The sequence below is a fragment of the Rhinatrema bivittatum genome, chromosome 2 (genome assembly GCF_901001135.1).
Source record: "Rhinatrema bivittatum chromosome 2, aRhiBiv1.1, whole genome shotgun sequence".
Lineage (NCBI taxonomy): Eukaryota > Metazoa > Chordata > Amphibia > Gymnophiona > Rhinatrematidae > Rhinatrema > Rhinatrema bivittatum.
In genome coordinates this window covers 112,962,718-112,980,247 of record NC_042616.1, presented here as the reverse complement: position 1 = coordinate 112,980,247, position 17,530 = coordinate 112,962,718, and the positions used below count along the sequence as shown (strand labels likewise).

Here is a 17,530-nt window from a genome sequence, read left to right as displayed (position 1 = left end):
TGCCATAGAATGACTACTGAAATTTTATAACTTTTTTTCTTAAGTATCAAATTCTTGGTTTCTAACTTAGTACTTAGATGTAATACAATGACATTTAGTTATGGCCAAAGTAAATATAGCTAGAAATGAGAGTAAATGTACTGCAGATTTTATAAACTGTTCTTTTTTTTTTTTTTTTTTTTAATTGCAGCTAGTGACTATACAATGTACCCATTTTCAACCCAAAATGCAAAAGATTTTCAGAACCTTCTGTCAGTATATCTGGATGCCGTATTCTTCCCATGTTTGAGAGAACTGGATTTCTGGTAAGACACCTGCTTTATTGAAGCAGTTAGTCTGAATTAAACACATCAATTGGCCTTAAAATAGTTTGTTGTCCTTATATGAGGCTGCAGTGCTATTTACAGGAAGTGATTTCTGGTGCCAGTCATCATAGTTTATTACACGCTTTTCCAGCAAGTAAGCTCAAAGCGAGTTACAGGACATCAGGGCCTGGAGGCCAACTTATCTAATTTTCCACTTGTTTAATCTGCAAAAATTCATCTACATCAATATTTTTAGATTTCTTTTTATGATCAATTGAAAATTGATATCACCCCTTGCAGTGTTTCATGTATATTTTATTTTTAACCTCATATGTTTTCAACATAATTTGATTTTGTTTTATGAATTACTCTGCTCTGCTCTGCTGAAAGGCATGTTTGTTACCCATTAGCAAATGCACTTCCTCTAGCCAGGCTTTTCTTTTCTCTCTCTTGTTCCTCTCTAGGTATTTGGTGATCTTGAAGCATAGAAAACAAATTTTTATGAGCACTTATATTGCTTCTTCAAATCTCCAGGGCTAATGCAGCCACTAGATCTCTGTCCATATACATGTTTCCTTATAGTCTCCCAGACTAGTCTTGACACATCAGTTTTTCTTCCCTACGAGCAGATGGAGACAAAGAACAAAAGCTTCATTGCACTTTTGGTACTTTAAAGCTACCTTGCCATCAGCAATCTCTTTCCAGAAGGTGGTACGAGCATCTACCCAGTGGTGGGACATTGTTCTGAAGAAATTGCTCTCATGTGGGTTAAGTCCAGTTTTGGACTTATCCCCCTGGTGGAACCAGGGGCTTGTGGTTCTCTAGCTTTCACCGTTGGTCAGGCGGGTTTGATAGCCAATGAGGCTGTGGTCTCTAAGCAAATTAAAAAAAAAAAAAAAAACTTATTGAAAGGCTGTGCTGAGAGAGCCTCTGTGTCACAGAAGTTGGGCAGCATGAGTTTTTGTAGCACCGTTCCTGCATACAGAGACCTATTTTCAGGAGTATTTTGACTGCATGGAGGGTGAGGAATCTATTTACAGGTATTTTTTCTTCTGTTCCTGTGCAGTGTTTGGATCAGTGATGGCTGCATTTGGGCAGCGCAGGAAATGTGTGTGGCCTGCGGAGACTGAAGGGTGATCTTGTTGGGCCTCTGTGATATATGTGAGGGAGGCGGAGAGGTGCCATTCTGCCGTGGATGATAGGTGAGGAAAGAAGCAACAGCCTCTGGCTGTAGGAGCCAGCTCTCAGCCAGACATGCTGAGAGCAGGAACGACAACCAGTTTAAAGGCTGCTCCCATGGTGCACCTCCACAGATCTCAGATTTATTAATTCCTGTGTAAAGGGCTTGGGGCTCTGTAGACTGTGGCAGAGGATTCTTCTGCATGGTGCTGTGACTTGGAGGAGGAACAGGAGCTTTTTTAACCAGAATCTGTATTACTTATGCACAAAGCATTTTTGGTAAAGAAAGGTGTTACTTCCAATGGGTAATCTCGCAAAAAGGGCTTATTCCAGGGGCTCTTGGCTTGTGTCTTGTCCCAAGGTTGGTTCCCAAGCCTGTTTTTAGATTTGGAGTGGGGTGGGGGTCTGGGCAGTATCCCTGGCGATGAGATGGGGATCCTCTGGAGAAAGGCAACATTCTGGTAAGGGAAGATGATGATCCCAGAGTTTGTCTTTGTAGGCGTGACGAATTGCCAGCTATAATTGCTCAGCTCCTGGCACAGTTAGGGATCAATGGAGGCGGAATCCAAGCAGGAGGGGGAGGATCCCTTTTTTGGAGGGCTTGAGAGGTCTCCTCAGGACCTTCCCTTTCCATTGATCCGTTAAAGCCTTGGAATTTAAAGTAAGGGATGCTTTGGAGGCTGGCTTGAAGGTTGGGAGAGTCGTGACAAAATTGTTCCCTCTTTCTGAAGATACCTTTAGAACTGTGTGTTACTCAGGGTGGATGTCTTGGTTTCAGCTGTGATGAAGAAAACCACAATCCTGGTTGAGGGTTGTGGGTCACTTAAGGATTTTTAGGCTCACAAGAGAGAAATTCATCTAAAAAAAAAAGCTGCTTGAGATGGCTGATAAGAGCGGCTGTGTGTAGCAGCTTTATGGTTCGTGCTTGTTTGTATCGGGTGCTGCAGTTTCAGTGGCAGATTCTGAGGAGCTGGTTTCTGATAGGGATGTAGAGTACCTGGAGTCAGGTTAAGCCTTCACTGCAGATGCCTTGTATGATTTGGTTTGTAGTTTGGCTAGGAACATGATGTTGGCAGTGTTGGCAAGACACTACTTATGGCTGCGAAATTGGGTTGCAGATGGGTGAACTAAATCACAGCTTGGTTATCTTCCATTTTGAGGTAAACTGCTCTTTGGTGAAGATTTGGAGAAGTTGGTTAAGCACTTAGAATCTAAAGCTCATATGCTAACTGAGGATAAGCCTAAGGATAATTATAAGTTTTTCTTTAGCAGGCAGAAGTTTCAGGAAGCCAGGTGTTATCATTTGGGGAAGAGTTCTTCTTCACAGTTCCAGTACTCTGGCAAGTCTGCAGTTCTTTTGCAGTAATGAGAGGAATACGTGGGAGGATACCGGTTCCAGAACTGGAGGCCTTAAAGGTTCCAATGAAGTTCAGTCCTTTCACTCTTCTTTCATGCATCTAGGAGGCTGCTTGTCCCTTTTTTTTTTTTTTTGAGGCGTGTACCAAGGTAAATGTGAATCAGTTATTTACTCTTTTGGATAATAGAAGGACTAGGCGGCACTCCCTGAAGTTAGCATGTGGCAAATTTAAAACTAATCGGAAAAGTTCTTTTTCACTCAACGCACCATTAAACTCTGGAATTTTTTGCCAGGGGATGTGGTTAATGCAGTTAGTGTAGCTGGGTTTAAAAAAAGGATTGGATAAGTCCTTGGAGACGTCCATAACCTGCTATTAATTAAGTTGACTTAGAAAATAGACCCTGCTCTTACTAGCAACAGTAACATAGGATAGACTTAGTTTTTGGAAATTTACCAGGTTCTTATGGCCTGGATTGGTCACTGTTGGACACAGGATGCTGGGCTTGATGGACCCTTGGTCTGACCCAGTATGGCATGTTCTTAACTAGTCTAGAGGGTCCTTTCTGAGGTAAAAAATGTCTTAGAATTTGCTTGTCCAATATTTAACACTTTCATGGTCTCTCCATGTGCTTCCCATGCAAAAAGGGAATTAGTGAGATAGACCTTGGATCATCTCCTTCTCTTGAGTGCACTGATCCCTTTCCTCTTCCAGAAGAGTGTTCTTGGGTGCCATTTCATCTACTTTGTGGTTTTACCCCATATTGGATTTAAAGAAGGTCAATACCTGTTTGAGGGTTTCTGAATGGAAACATTTGATTCATACTTGCAGCAGTATGGAAAGGAGAATTTCTAGCATCTTTGGATCCTTTGGAAGCTTACCTGCATATGCCTATTTAGAGGGATCATCTAATAACCTCAGATTTGCGGTGTTGGAGGGACATTTCCAGTTTCAACCTCTCCTTTAGTCTAGTGACAGCCCCACGCACATTTACCAAGGTAATGGTGGTTGAAATGGTGACTTTGTGTAGAGAGAGAATTCTGGTGCACCCATATTTGGACAATTGGTTGATTTGGGCAAAATTCGAGGAGGATTGTCATCACACTGTCAGCAGAGTAGTCTTTCTGTTAGTCTTGCTTGGGTGATCAGTTTCACAAAAAGCAAATTGAATTCATCTTGGAGCTTGCAGTACTTGGGGACTCACTTTGAGATGAGTGTAGGCAAAGTGTTTCTTACCATGGAAAGTCAGTTGATACTTCAGGGGCAGGTGCGGCAGTTGTGGTACAGATTTCTCAGCGATTAGGATTACCTGCAGTTACTGGGATCCATGGCATCTATACTGAATCTATTGCCCTCTGTGTCTGCTCATTTGAGACCACTGAAGATAGCTGTTCACTCCCAGGCTTCCAACATCAGGCTTCCTCTTTGGGGGACCCCAGGTTGTCTTGGTGGCTGTCATAGGACAGTTTATCAAGGGGATTGGAGTTGGAAATCCTGGATTGGGTGGTAGAAATGACGTATGCTAGACTGGGGTGGATACTTTTTTTTTTTTTATAAACTCCTCAGTGTCTGTGGTCTGTGGTGGAGGCCTCCCGGTCAATGAATCAGTTGGAGACTTGGGCAATCAGGAAGGCATTGCTGTTTACCATTCCCTCTTCATGGACAAGGTGATGAGTGCTGTCGACAGCAGTGACTTATATAAACAAGAAGGGAGGAACCAAGAGCCCAGCAGTTTCCCTGGTAGTAGGGCTACTACTCTGGTGGGCCAAAAGGCATATGAAAGTTCTGTTGATGCCTCATGTTGCCGGGGTCAAGAATGTATAGATCGGGATCCAAGATGGCAGCATGCTAGAGGCAGTGCTCAGCAGCTCTGCTATATCTTTGTTTCTACTTGCTATTTATGTTGCTTGTGATGCCTTCCAAAAGGGAAGGGTAGGGTGAGGGTTTTTCCCTCCCAGAACCCTATTCCCTTTGAACCAACAGCTGATCATGAATTTCATCACCTCGTTGACCAACTTTCAGGGAACTGAGTAGCCTGATGGTGCCCGAATGGAAGGAACTGTGCCAGCATTTGCAGCAGAGGCGTCCCTCAGCTCACTCGACCAATGACTTCCCCCAGCACAGCGATCACTCCCATTTCTCAGCTCCGTGGCACCCAGCTGTGAGATCACTGATGTGACCACATTGGAGGTAGCTTATCAGGGAGAGGAGCTGCCACTGGATGGTCATTGGGGCAGTTTTTTCAACCAACTCTACCCTTGTCCTTGAGTTCTACCCCTGCTGGGGTGGGTTTGAATGTGGCAGCGTTCCCCCTTGGATTTGGCCCTGGGTGATTTGTTTCCATCTAGCAGTGGGTGCTCAGCAGTCCCTGCTTGTCCTGAGGTTGTGACTTTGGACTCACTGTGGGAGTTGATGGCGGGATTTGGTAATTCCTTAAGTGCTTCCTCTTCGAAGATAGATAGACTCTTACATTAAAAATGGAGCAGATGGGGGACAAATATGATGGGAATATAGTATCCCTTACAACAAAAGTTTCTAATTTGGAAGATGATGTTAAAGATATGAAAACTTTTCAGTCTGTCTCAGTGAAGGACCAAAATGCTGTATCAAGAAGGATTGAACAATTGGAAAACCATTCCAGACATTTGAATCTTTGTTTATTAAATTTCCCCAAGATTTTAGGGGAAATTCCTGATACTACCTTAAAGAAATACTTCCTAGAAGCTCTAAAACTTTATTCTGAGCATTTGCCTTCTGTTAGCAAATTTTTTTTCCTAAGGTTCTGTTAATACTAATGTTCAAATCCTGTCTGGTTTTCCTAATTTGACTAATTTCTTAGAGATCTTCACCTGGAATTTAGGAATGTGCCACCTTGTTGATTTCATTTATATCATCTCAAGATTTGAGTAGTGATGTCATGCATAAATACTTTAGGAATATGTCCTCACTATTCCATGGTCAGTTTGTTCATGTGTTTTCTGATATTTCATGTGTAACACGAAAGAAGAAGGGCTTTTCTTTTGTATAGACAAGAGGCTGTTCCTTCTCTCTCCATTACTCTTGCAAATGTTTTATCAAATATAACATAGATCGCTTCATCTTTTTTGTTCCTGAGCATCTTAGAGCATTTTTGGATTCCAAGAAGCCATTAATGTCCTCCCCCACGTCAATCTAGAGAAGTTTGGGCATTGGACAGATGGTCTTTTTATGCTATGCCTATTTCTTTTCTTTATTTTGTATTTTTCCTCTTAATTTTCTGGATCCCCCCTTAAACTGTTTTTTGTATGTAATGGATAAAGACAATATTAGTTATCTTCATTTATTATATGTAGTTCTTTTTTTTTTTTTACTTGGTTTGACTTTTGACCATGTATTTTTATACAAAGCTGGTTCTTTGTATAAACTGTGAAAATCCACAAATAAAAAAAGTTAAAAAAAAAATATATATAGGTGGATTTTCTGAGCAGGCACAGACTAAATAGCAGGGAATGGGAGCTAGCGGAGATTTCTTTCTCATCAGGTCCAGGAGGGATACATTTCTAATGGACTTGATTGCTTCAAGTCGAAACACCAAAATGCCGCAGTTCTTCAGTTAGAGATAGGAATCGGGGTTGGAAGGTTTCTACACTTTCTCAGCTCTGACCTCAGGAAGTTCTTCTGTATGTGTTTCTTCTCTGGCCTCTAGTAAGAAAGGTGATAAGGCGGATAGAAAGACATTAATATCTGGTGATTCTGGTTGCCCCAGAGTGCCCCAAGCATCGCTGTTTGCAGATTTTATAAGCCTCGTAGTGGAGAGTCTATTGTGTCTGGTTCACTTCCCTGGACTGCTGTCTCAGTCTGATTTTCTTGGAAAGGGCAGTTTTGTCTTGTGACCTAGCTCTTGACAGGAAGAGATTGAGAGTTAAAGGTTATACAGAAGAGGTCATTACAACCTTGTTGCAAGCCAGAAAGAGGTCTGCATCTGTGGCATATATACGTGTTTGGGTCTTTACCTTTTTCAGGCTTCCATTCCAGTGATAACTCTGATTTTTGCAGAAAGTATTGCTACAGGGTTTAACTTTGAACTCTGTTAAGGAGCAAGTAGCAGCATTATCTTGTTACAGGTATAAAGGTCATGGTTCTCCTATTGCCTCTTATCCAGAATAGGTCTATTTTCTGAAGCACATGAGGTATATTAGTTCTCCTGTTAAGAATGTGGTACCCCCATGGAATCTCAACCTTGTTCTATAGGCTTTCTGTGAACCTTCCTTTGAGCTGATCAGAAGAGCATCTCTAAAGGATTTTACTCTAAAGGCTGTGTTTTTTTGGTAGCTATTTGTTTAGCGATATGTATTAGAGTTGCTAGCCTTATATAGGGATCCTTCCTTTCAGTTTTCGGAGGAGAGGGTTTGTATTCGTGCAGTGCTATCTATCTCGGTCAATTAAGTTCCTGGCATTTAAGAGGTTGCAGTGCATTTCTGCAGAGCGGATTCAGGATATACATGTGCTTGATGTATGTAGAATTGTTCTGAGATATTTGAAGGTCACAAATAACCTTTGGATCAAATTTTTTTGGTGTTTAGTAGCCCTAACAAGGGGGCAGAAAGCATCAAATGCCTTTGTTGCTAGTTGGATTAAAGAGGCAATTGCATGGAGTTAAATTTTCCAGGACCTAGAGGTACCTATTTATTTTGGAGCCTATTCCACTAGGGCTGAAGTGGCACTTCGGGCCGTGTGTCGGCTGGTCTTTCCTCGGGAGATCTGTAGAGTGGTCACTTGGCTTTGTTGTACACTTTTGCCAAGCACTACTGACGGGATGTTTGGGAACCTGGAGAGGAAGTGTTTGAAGTGTGTTCCTAGCAGGTCTTTCAGGTTCCCACCCAGTTTAATAAGGCATGGGTAAATCCCATGTGTCTGAACTGGTCTGGGGGGACGATAAGGAAGGAAAAATGTGGTTCTTACCTGTTAATTTTCTTTCTTTGAGTCCCAAAAGACTAGTCTCGCCTGTTTTATTATGAAGACCACTCTTTCTGGTTTACATTTATATTGTTAGGGTACATTGCATTGGTTTTTACTTACAGCATTTCATCCCTTTCTAGTTAAAGTTAAGGTTTTCACCAGTTACCCTGCTTGAGGAAAGTAAGGAGGTTTTTGGTTTTAGCTTTGTTAGCTACCTAGAGGCTGCAGGTAGCACAGTAGCTTAAGTATCAAGAGTGCAGTGAAGCTTTTGTTCTCTGTCTCCATTTGATAGTAGGGGAGAAAAACCCATGTGCTCTGGACTGGTCTGGAAGGAGTTAAGGAAACAAAATTAGCAGTTGAGAAACACATTTTTCCATAGCTAGCTGTCTTTTACATGAACTGTCAGGTGATTCAAAGTAGCATGGAAAATATTACCAAGCATTCATTGTTTCAGTCTACAGATCCATAAGAAAATATTAAAATAGATGTTAGAAAGAAGACAGTTCTAAAGGCAGGAAATTCCACAATAAGGATCAGCTTTACTGTGTGACACACAGAGGTTTAATAACTGAATCTTCATCCCACATGGCACTGTACCTAATGCCTTAGCTAGAATATCTGTTTCGCCCCTTTGGGAGCAGTCTTACGAGTTTGTCCATCGCTGTGGTACAATGTGTTTGGTTTTTTTTTTTTTATAACTGTTCTGAAATAAAAATGAACAAACAGGAGATGAATGAGATTATGCCTGTCAGTGATTCTAAAAAGAGAAGACAAAATTTATAACGAGCCTCCACCTAACCCTCCAAAACATCTCCATTTAATCCAAAGTAGTGACTAGAAATTAAATATAGAGAACATATTAGTTCCATTTTAAAGTCCTTCCATTGGTTGCCATTGAGGTATCAAATCCATTTTAAAACTTTCTCAAATTTAAAGCATTATTGGGGCAGGGATCAAAATACCCACAAGGAGCGACTGATTAGGCATGTCCTTGGAAGTACTGAGATAATCTATGGAGATAAGTCTAGTGGTTCTCTCAATAAGAGAGACTGGATTATGTAAGACCAGAAATAGAGGATTCTCTTATATCACACCTCGATTATGGAATGCCTTGCCCAAAGATATACATATCTAATGTGAGAATATATACTTTTAAACAGATCTGAGGCTTGGCCAAATAGCCAGGTCTTATATAGAATAAGAAGAAAGGCCAGGTGGTACAGAGTAATTGTGAAACTTGTGAAAGGGTAAGGTTGTTTTGAGGAATATGGCTGGCATAAATAGGCCTTGATAAATAGGGGTTTAAAAATTGTAATACTATGGTTTATTTTATGAGGTTTATATCCTTTGAGGTTGGTGAGAAGGTTCTTGTGGATTTGGTTTTAATGGATAACTTGTATGGTACCATGGCATTTAGGAGGATAATTATTTTATGAACGATATGTTGATTTTTATAATGGATATTTTTACTATTTCAGTTGTACAACTCTCCAGTGGTAAAGATTGTAATAAATCTGTTATAAAAAAAAAAAAAAAAGCAGCTTGCACAACCATGTATTTAAATAACTTACCTTGTCTTAATTTGTTTGCCTGTGACTGAAATTTGTTGGAATTCTTTTTTCATTTTGATAGGCAGGAAGGTTGGAGACTGGAGCACCAAAATCCAACTGATCTGAATTCACCACTGATTTTTAAAGGAGTTGTCTTTAATGAAATGAAGGGTGTCTTTGTAAGTTACATTTATTTTTCAGAACATACCTTGAATTGAACACTGATTTTATGTTATCTATTTGATTTATATACCGCTTTTCGGCACTTCAGAGCAGGTTATATTCAGGTACTATAGGTATTTCCTTATCCTCAGAGGGCTTACAATCTAAGAGGGTCATTCACTAAGTTTCAGTATTTTTCCTTGAGGGAAAAATATCCTGGGAGTGACAAAGCAGAGGTAAATGATTCTACGGTTTTGTGACTCCGGGAACACACCACGACCTGCATTAACATAGAAACATAGAAATGATGATGGAAAAGGACCAAATGATTCAGCAAGCTTATGCCAATATCTGTTGCACTGTGCAGGTTACCCCCATGTTTTATCAGTTTCCTAGACCGTAAAAGTCAGGGCCCTCTGATGCTGTTTGAATCCAATTTTCCTTAACGTTTCCGTGAAAGCAGAGAGCAATGGGAGTTGCAATAAAAGTATCAGGCTTAGTGATTAAGGGTAGTAAGTGTCACATCAGCCAGTTACCCCATGTTTATTTGTTCCCCAAAATGTAAAAGTCGGGACCCCTGTGGTATTTTCCTGCAGGGAAAAATACAGTGGCAACAAAAGCCCCCCAACCAATGCACGATGGTGGCCCCAGGACTGTAGGGCCTCAATAACTTAAAGCGGCAAACAGCCCTGAGTAAGCACCACCCGCCTCCAAAATAATCCCCCTCCCCCATGGAGGTCTGAATAGAACCCTGTCCCACCTCCCCAATGCACCTGGGGGAAATTAGCTACAATTCTTGAGTTGCAGCTAATTTGAATTCAGATAACATCTTGCTGAAAAATTTGCAAGATGCATTATTTTATTAGTATAATTTAGAGTATTGGTGAGCTTTTTAGTATGTGTATGCATGCTAATGAGCTCATTTTTAATATGCATGGTGCCAGGGTTCATTTAAAGCAATATTTTTATTTATTTATTTGAATGCAGCAATTTATATAACCCGCCCAATTACCAGACCACTTGTTTTATAAGCGGTTTACATCACATACATAATAAAACAAACATCATCATAACATTAAAACAACGCTACATAAAATCTTCCCTTATTCCCACATTAGGCTATTTACCTGTTTTTTGCACAATAAGTGACCTAACTTGGCTTGGTGAATGACCCCCTTAAGTTTGTATCTGAGATAATGGAGGTTGATATAACTTTCCTAGCCAGTCAGATTATCAGGATTTCCACAATGAATATGCATGAGATTGTGTATGCCCTGGGTCTCCAATGTATGCAAATCTATCTCATGCATATTCATTATGGACATCCTGAAAAGCAAATGGTTAGGTGTGCTTCCAGGAAGGGGGGGGGGGGAATCCTGCTATATAACATAGCACACATTTAAGACTGGGCATTTGTTATGGCATTTGCAATACTCCAACATCTTTGTGGTACACAGCAAGAACAGTGTGTTGGAGATGGGAAGGTGATTTCCTGTATGGCTGTGTTTTCCATGTTACATTGAAAAGTAATTTATTTAAGTAAAATAGTGTATGCTAGTGGTTTTAATTATGTATCATTGTTTAATGGCAAGACTTTAAATTAATTAATACTTTACCTATTAATATTATTGCAAACTATGTTACCGATCCTTAACGGCACCTATGTAACTTAAAATACTTTAGCATTATTTTTATGTGCCTTAATGTAAACCGTTGCGACTGTCCCCACCATACGACGGTATAGAAAAATGTTAAAATAAATAAATAAAAATCACTTTGACTATAGTAAATATCTAATTTTGTAGACTTGATACTTTAGCAAAAATGTACTGTAACAGAATCCATTAATTATTAGCTACATATGCTCTCTAAAGTAGTATGTTTTTCCCAGAAGCTCAAATTACATTTTTTTTTTTAATTGTATAATTTATTCTTTAAAAATAACAGTTGAATACATACTTGTTGGGTAGTCCGTCTTCATTCTTGCATGTTTGCTTATGTGTTTTTACTAAAATGTTTGTCTTGTTTTGTACTCGTTTAAGACCAACTGTGAGAGCATATTCTCAGAGAAACTTCAGAACAAGCTTCTCCCAGATCACACATATTCTGTGGTATCCGGAGGGGACCCGCAGAACATTCCTGACCTTACTTGGGAGCAGCTTAAACAGTTCCATGCCACTCACTACCATCCAAGCAATGCCAGGTACGGGACCTCTGCTGTTATTACTGTTCTATTTATGTAGTACTGCACACAACAGATGTTGCTTTAAAATTAGCAACTTGAGATCAATTTGCAATGATGTTCCTGAAAAGATGGATCCCTTCCCAGGAGATGTATTCTTACTTGCTTGCTTTATACACTGACTTGGTTGTCAATATTTTTCATTACCATTTAATCTTATACCAGAATATCTAGATTATTGCATTACTAATTTCCTTCCATTTTCCAACTAGATAAGTTATTTGCAGAGCTAGATATCTTTTGTTTTATTGTACACATTAAATATTTATCCATTTTGTGCAATTATTTAGAAATTGTAATACCTTTTTTTATTGGGCTGTCACCCGTAATGTTTGATCTTTTTTATTTGTATGTATCTAAATGGCCTAACACAGCAACCAGACTACTTTAATTACCTGTAATTGTTAGGAACAGAAGTATGAGCCATAGAAGCTTCATTGTTGATAAAACATTGAAATCTTCTGCTCCGTGAGCAGCAGCCGCCAAGAAAGCAAATAGAATTCTAGGAATTAGGAAAGGAATGGAGAATAAAACAGAGAATATCATAATGCCTCTACATCGCTCCATGACGTGACCTTATTTGAGTATCTCAGAAAAGATATAGCAGAATTTAGAAAAGGTACAGAGAAGAGCAACCAAAATGATAAAGGGAATGGAACGATACCTCTATGGTGAAAGGCTAAAGAGATGAGGACTCTTCTAGGGATGTGCAGCAGGGACGGATTCGTCCCATTCGGATTCGTAGGGGCCCAAATCTGTTGCATCCGTTCTCGTGGGCCCCCGATCTGTTCATATGTCAAAAATGCATTCGTTCCCCCCCCCCCCCCCCCAAAAAAAAAAACAAAAAACCCTATCCCAACCCTTTGAAGTTATTTATCTACAACCTCCCACCCTCCTGACCCCTTACCCCCCCCCCCCCCCCCCCCCAAGACTTGCCAAAAGTACCTGGTGGTCCAGCGGAGTTCCTGGAGCGATCTCCTGCACTTAGGCTGTGGGCTACCGGTATTCAAAATGGCGCCGATAGACTTTGCCCTTACTATGTCACAGAGGCTATCAGCACCATTTTGAATACTGGCAGCCGATGATCCTGACTAGCAGTGATATATGTTTATATTAGAAATGTTTGAAATTCAAGGTTTTATTGTGGATAGTTTCAACCCTAACTGTTGAGGATTGAGTTGATTTGGACCCGTTTGTACCCCTCCTGCTCATTTGGGGTGAATAGATTAAAAACTTTTTTGCTTTGATTATAGCGCAGGGATGCTCAAACTGGTCCTACAGGCCTCCCTAGCCAGTTGGGTTTTCAGGATATCCTTAATTATGCATGAGAAATATTTTGCATATACCGGAGGTAGTGCATGCAAATAAATCTCATGCATATTCATTAAGGATATCCTGAAAACCCAACTGGCTGAGAGGCCCGTAGGACTGGTTTGAGTGCCCCTGGTATAGAGAGATGGAAATGTGGTGCAGTTTTCTCTATCTATTTAAGGTTTTTCTTAACAGACATTCATCAAGGACATCATGCCAGTTTACATGGAACAAGGGTAACAAAGTAGGAAAATCAGTTACAAAAAACAGGGGTGTAAGGAACTGGGAGTTGTGAGCGTAATATGCATGTAAAAAGGAGGAAAGACAAACGAACGGTAATATGAAAGGCTAAAACAGTCGGATGTACCAGAGGCATATAACAATAGAAAACGTATACACACGTCATGTATATATTTTTCTGTTATTTAACCTTTATTCCAATTCTTTACCTTTTCTTTTCACTTGTTAACAATTTTAATTAGAAATGTTCATTGTATTAGACTATGGAAATTTATTTCCTGCTATTCTGTTTAATGTAAACCGGTATGATTTACATCGGATGTAAGAATGTCGGTATATAAAAATAATAAATAAATAAATAAATAAATGTTTCCCATACACACCTGTTTCCATGACGTGTGTATGTGGTGACATCTGCAAAACAGTTCTCTGCCTCCATCTACTGGTAGGGGAGGAAAACCCATGTGGCTCATAGGACTCGAGGAAAGAAAATTAGCAGGAAAAACTACATTTTTCTATCATGTACTCTGATGCTTTAGTGGTAATCTAATCTAGTACTGAAGAGCATAATACAAGTAAAAAAAAAAAAAAAGAGCACCCAGGACTGGGATGATGGCACAAAAAATAGTCATGATATGGAAACATGGACAAAATAAAGAAGAAATCTAAACAGAGAGCTGGCATTCCATAATTGCCATCCTTTGTATCAAAGAGAACACTTAATATAATGATTAAGTACACTTCAAGAGTTTGCAAACATAACTCAATGGCTTTTTAAGTTTGTTTTTCATGATTAACTTTATACTATGTTAGTGAAAGAATAAAATGTGGAATATGGAAATGTATCAAACTGTACAACCATGTGAAGAAGAAAATAAGCAATGATCTTAAAATGTGACTTACAGGTTCTTTACATATGGAAATTTTCCCTTGGAGTTGCATTTGAAACAAATTCAGGAAGATGCACTTAATAGATTTCAGAAAATTGACCCAAATACTGTGGTACCGCCACAGAAGCACTGGCATGAATCTGTAAGTAGACACTAATCTGTGTGATGCTTTACTATTTGTACTCTGGTAGATATAAGATCCAGATGCACCAACAAAGATTGAAATGTTTCCCTTTTTTGTACCTTTGGAAGTTAATGATAGCACCCCTGGAAATAAATAGGATAATATTGCTAGTTCCACCTGTAGACTTTAGCAGTGAAGCTGTGAGCAAGTCTGTTTTACTGTCTTGTTGTTATGTTAAACTTTTATGATTTTTATTATTGTATGCCACTTTGAGTATCGGATTTTGTGTGGGTTATACATTTTTAAATAAATAACTGGAGTGTCTTACACTGTCTTGGCCAGATAGCATTTAAGAACATAAGAACATAAGAAATTGCCATGCTGGGTCAGACCAAGGGTCCATCAAGCCCAGCATCCTGTTTCCAACAGAGGCCAAAACCAGGCCACAAGAACCTGGCAATTACCCAAACACTAAGAAGATCCCATGCTACTGATGCAATTAATAGCAGTGGCTATTCCCTAAGTAAAATTGATTAATAGCCATTAATGGACTTCTCATCCAAGAACTTATCCAAACCTTTTTTGAACCCAGCTACACTAACTGCACTAACCACATCCTCTGGCAACAAATTCCAGAGCTTTATTGTGCGTTGAGTGAAAAAGAATTTTCTCCGATTAGTCTTAAATGTGCTACTTGCTAACTTCATGGAATGCCCTCTAGTCCTTCTAATATTCGAAAGTGAAAATAACCGAGTCACATCTACTCGTTCAAGACCTCTCATGATCTTAAAGACCTCTATCATATCCCCCCTCAGGGGGATATGGTTGTAAAAATATTTGACAATATAGATTGTATTTGATTCTTCATTCATAATGACAGTCCATCGTTAATAGATTTGTGTCGGTTATTTGATGTTTTTTTCTTTCACTTGACAGAGAGAATATAATATAACATGTGGTTTAGATTCATTTGCTGCTGATCCTGCCAAACAAACCACTGTCAGCGTCAGTTTTCTCCTAACAGAGTAAGTGTACTTGTATTCTTAAGATAACTTTAAAACAGCCACAAGTTCTTAAACTGTTCACCGTACATACAAGAACAGAGAAAAAATACAATATTGTAAGGGATTAGAACTGCATATTCCCCTGAAGTCAATAGATACCAGCTCACTCTATTATATACTGCAGTAAAAAAAACCCAAAACAAAAAAACAAGCATCCATAATTAAACTTTCATTAAAGTTAATTCAACTAGATGCAAATTTTTCTTCTTTCCCCTGCCTTGTGTAGTATAATATCTTTTATGCACAGCAGAGCTTCAGTTGCATCAGTGCTGTCTGTGTCTCTCTCAAGTTTTTGAACAGTGTTGTGGGGGAAGTGATTAAGGGCTTTAGTGCTTGTTTATCTGTTTTTTGGTTCTTGCTATTATGCCAACTTGAAACTCTCTTGGAAGGGGCAGGTTTATGGAGCTTAGTGAGCAAGGCAGTGGCCGTGTACTGACACTGGTTACTGGCATTTACTGTGTCCCCCCATATCAAAGCATTATGATTCTGTGACATGTTGAAGTAATCGTGCGCAGCCGTATTTTAGAAAAAACTGAGATGGAGTTTAAAGATTGATCTGTAGTTCATAAAGGTCTCTATTCATGATTTGCTGGAGGATGATGAACCAGACCTTGTTTGTCAGAGGTTAACCAGGTCCTGAAATACAAAGGTTCTGTTTTCACTCTGTTGCTTCTGACGGGTTATATATAATCTTATATCTTTCAAGACTTAATAAGAGGGGCGGAGGAGTGGCTATTTTTAAGAATTCTTTGATTGCAAAAAAATTAATTGTTATCCACAAGAAAGTGACTGATTAAATTTGGGCTAAATTAGCAACTTGGGCTTTTGCTAGTCTTTCGTCCACTTGTGGTGATTGATTTGGGAGGGGCTGAGCTGCTAAATCTTTTTTTTTTTTTTTTTTTTTTTAAATCAAAATAATTTTTATTAGTAGCAGCAAGAATATGCAGCCATACACCAAATAACATTATTATAAAATCAGGGCCAACATGGCATAATAACAACATCAACATTGCATACATGGAATACCAAAGATTGGTAAACATTTAAGATACACAGATATATAGTGCAAATCTCGCTGCCCTGGTTTTCTTTTCATCTCCCCTAGACTCTCCCCCCTCCTCGCTCAAGAGCCTTCACCACATTCCTCCATCCCAGACATCCACCCTCACATTCATCCCAGTCCCCCAAACATATCGCCATCCAACCACCACCTCTACAACAGCAACCATATGTAATCTCATTTAATAACTGTGGCGCCCGTTGGCTCTACAGTAAAGTTAATTTACCTTTTAACTATCTATCCTTCCTCCACCTATCATTGTAATTTCCTTTCTCAGTTGTCTGTAAACCGACATGATGTTTTTTACGAATGCCGGTATATAAAAGTTATAAATAAATAAATAAATAACCCTCCTAACCCGTTTCCAACAGACCAGTTTGGGTTTACTTTGGCAGAATTAGAAAAAACGCTTGCCAACATCCCTCAACGCTTATCTCTTTTGCAATTACCAGCCATCTGTTCCACTTGCATGGACAGAGCCATCCAATTGTACCAGGCTGTGATGGTGGGAGCTGTCGCGGGTTCCACCCACATCGATAAGACACTTCATTATATTATACCTCACCATAATGTGTCTCATGCATCTTCTGGTAATGTGATCTAATATACCACAGCACAATTCTTTCTGAAGTGACCAAGGCCTGATCAGTTGTGGAAAATGGATTAGAAATATTTAATTACATTTTGTCTGGCCTTAGCTAATTTTGCTAATAGATTATAATTTACACTTTAATAATCCTTTGGTTTAACAGCTGCAAACTCTTTGGCAGTGTTGACTGTGGTTGATTTTATTTTTTTGTCAACTTGAAATTTTTCCAATCCATAAAGTTTAGGTATACTGTTGATTTATTGGCAGTTTGAAGATGGAAGGGGTGACCTCTGGTTAGAGAGCTGTCCTCTTATTTGGACTGATCATTTTTTATATCATTTTTCATCCACTTGGAAGCTCAAAATGAAATGGTTTTCTTGGCGCTGTCTAAGCAAAGGAGTAGAGGGAGAATTAATTAGGTATAGTTTAATGATTCTCTTAAGGATGGTAGTGAAGAGATTTTAATTACAGAATCATTAGATGACTTAGTAAAGAATTTTTCTATAATTTGATTGAGACAT

The 17,530-nt window shown here is 39.3% G+C and overlaps 1 protein-coding gene across 1 annotated transcript in view; it reads left to right on the top strand.

Moving 5' to 3' along the window:
- The window catches only part of PITRM1 (pitrilysin metallopeptidase 1), a 206,640-nt gene that overhangs the window by 38,072 nt on the left and 151,038 nt on the right, over nt 1-17,530 (top strand). The window contains exons 5-9 of the mRNA XM_029588546.1: nt 191-305; nt 9,410-9,506; nt 11,532-11,692; nt 14,188-14,314; nt 15,233-15,321. Coding sequence (XP_029444406.1) covers nt 191-305; nt 9,410-9,506; nt 11,532-11,692; nt 14,188-14,314; nt 15,233-15,321 — 589 coding nt within the window. The remainder of the gene's footprint in view (nt 1-190; nt 306-9,409; nt 9,507-11,531; nt 11,693-14,187; nt 14,315-15,232; nt 15,322-17,530) is intronic.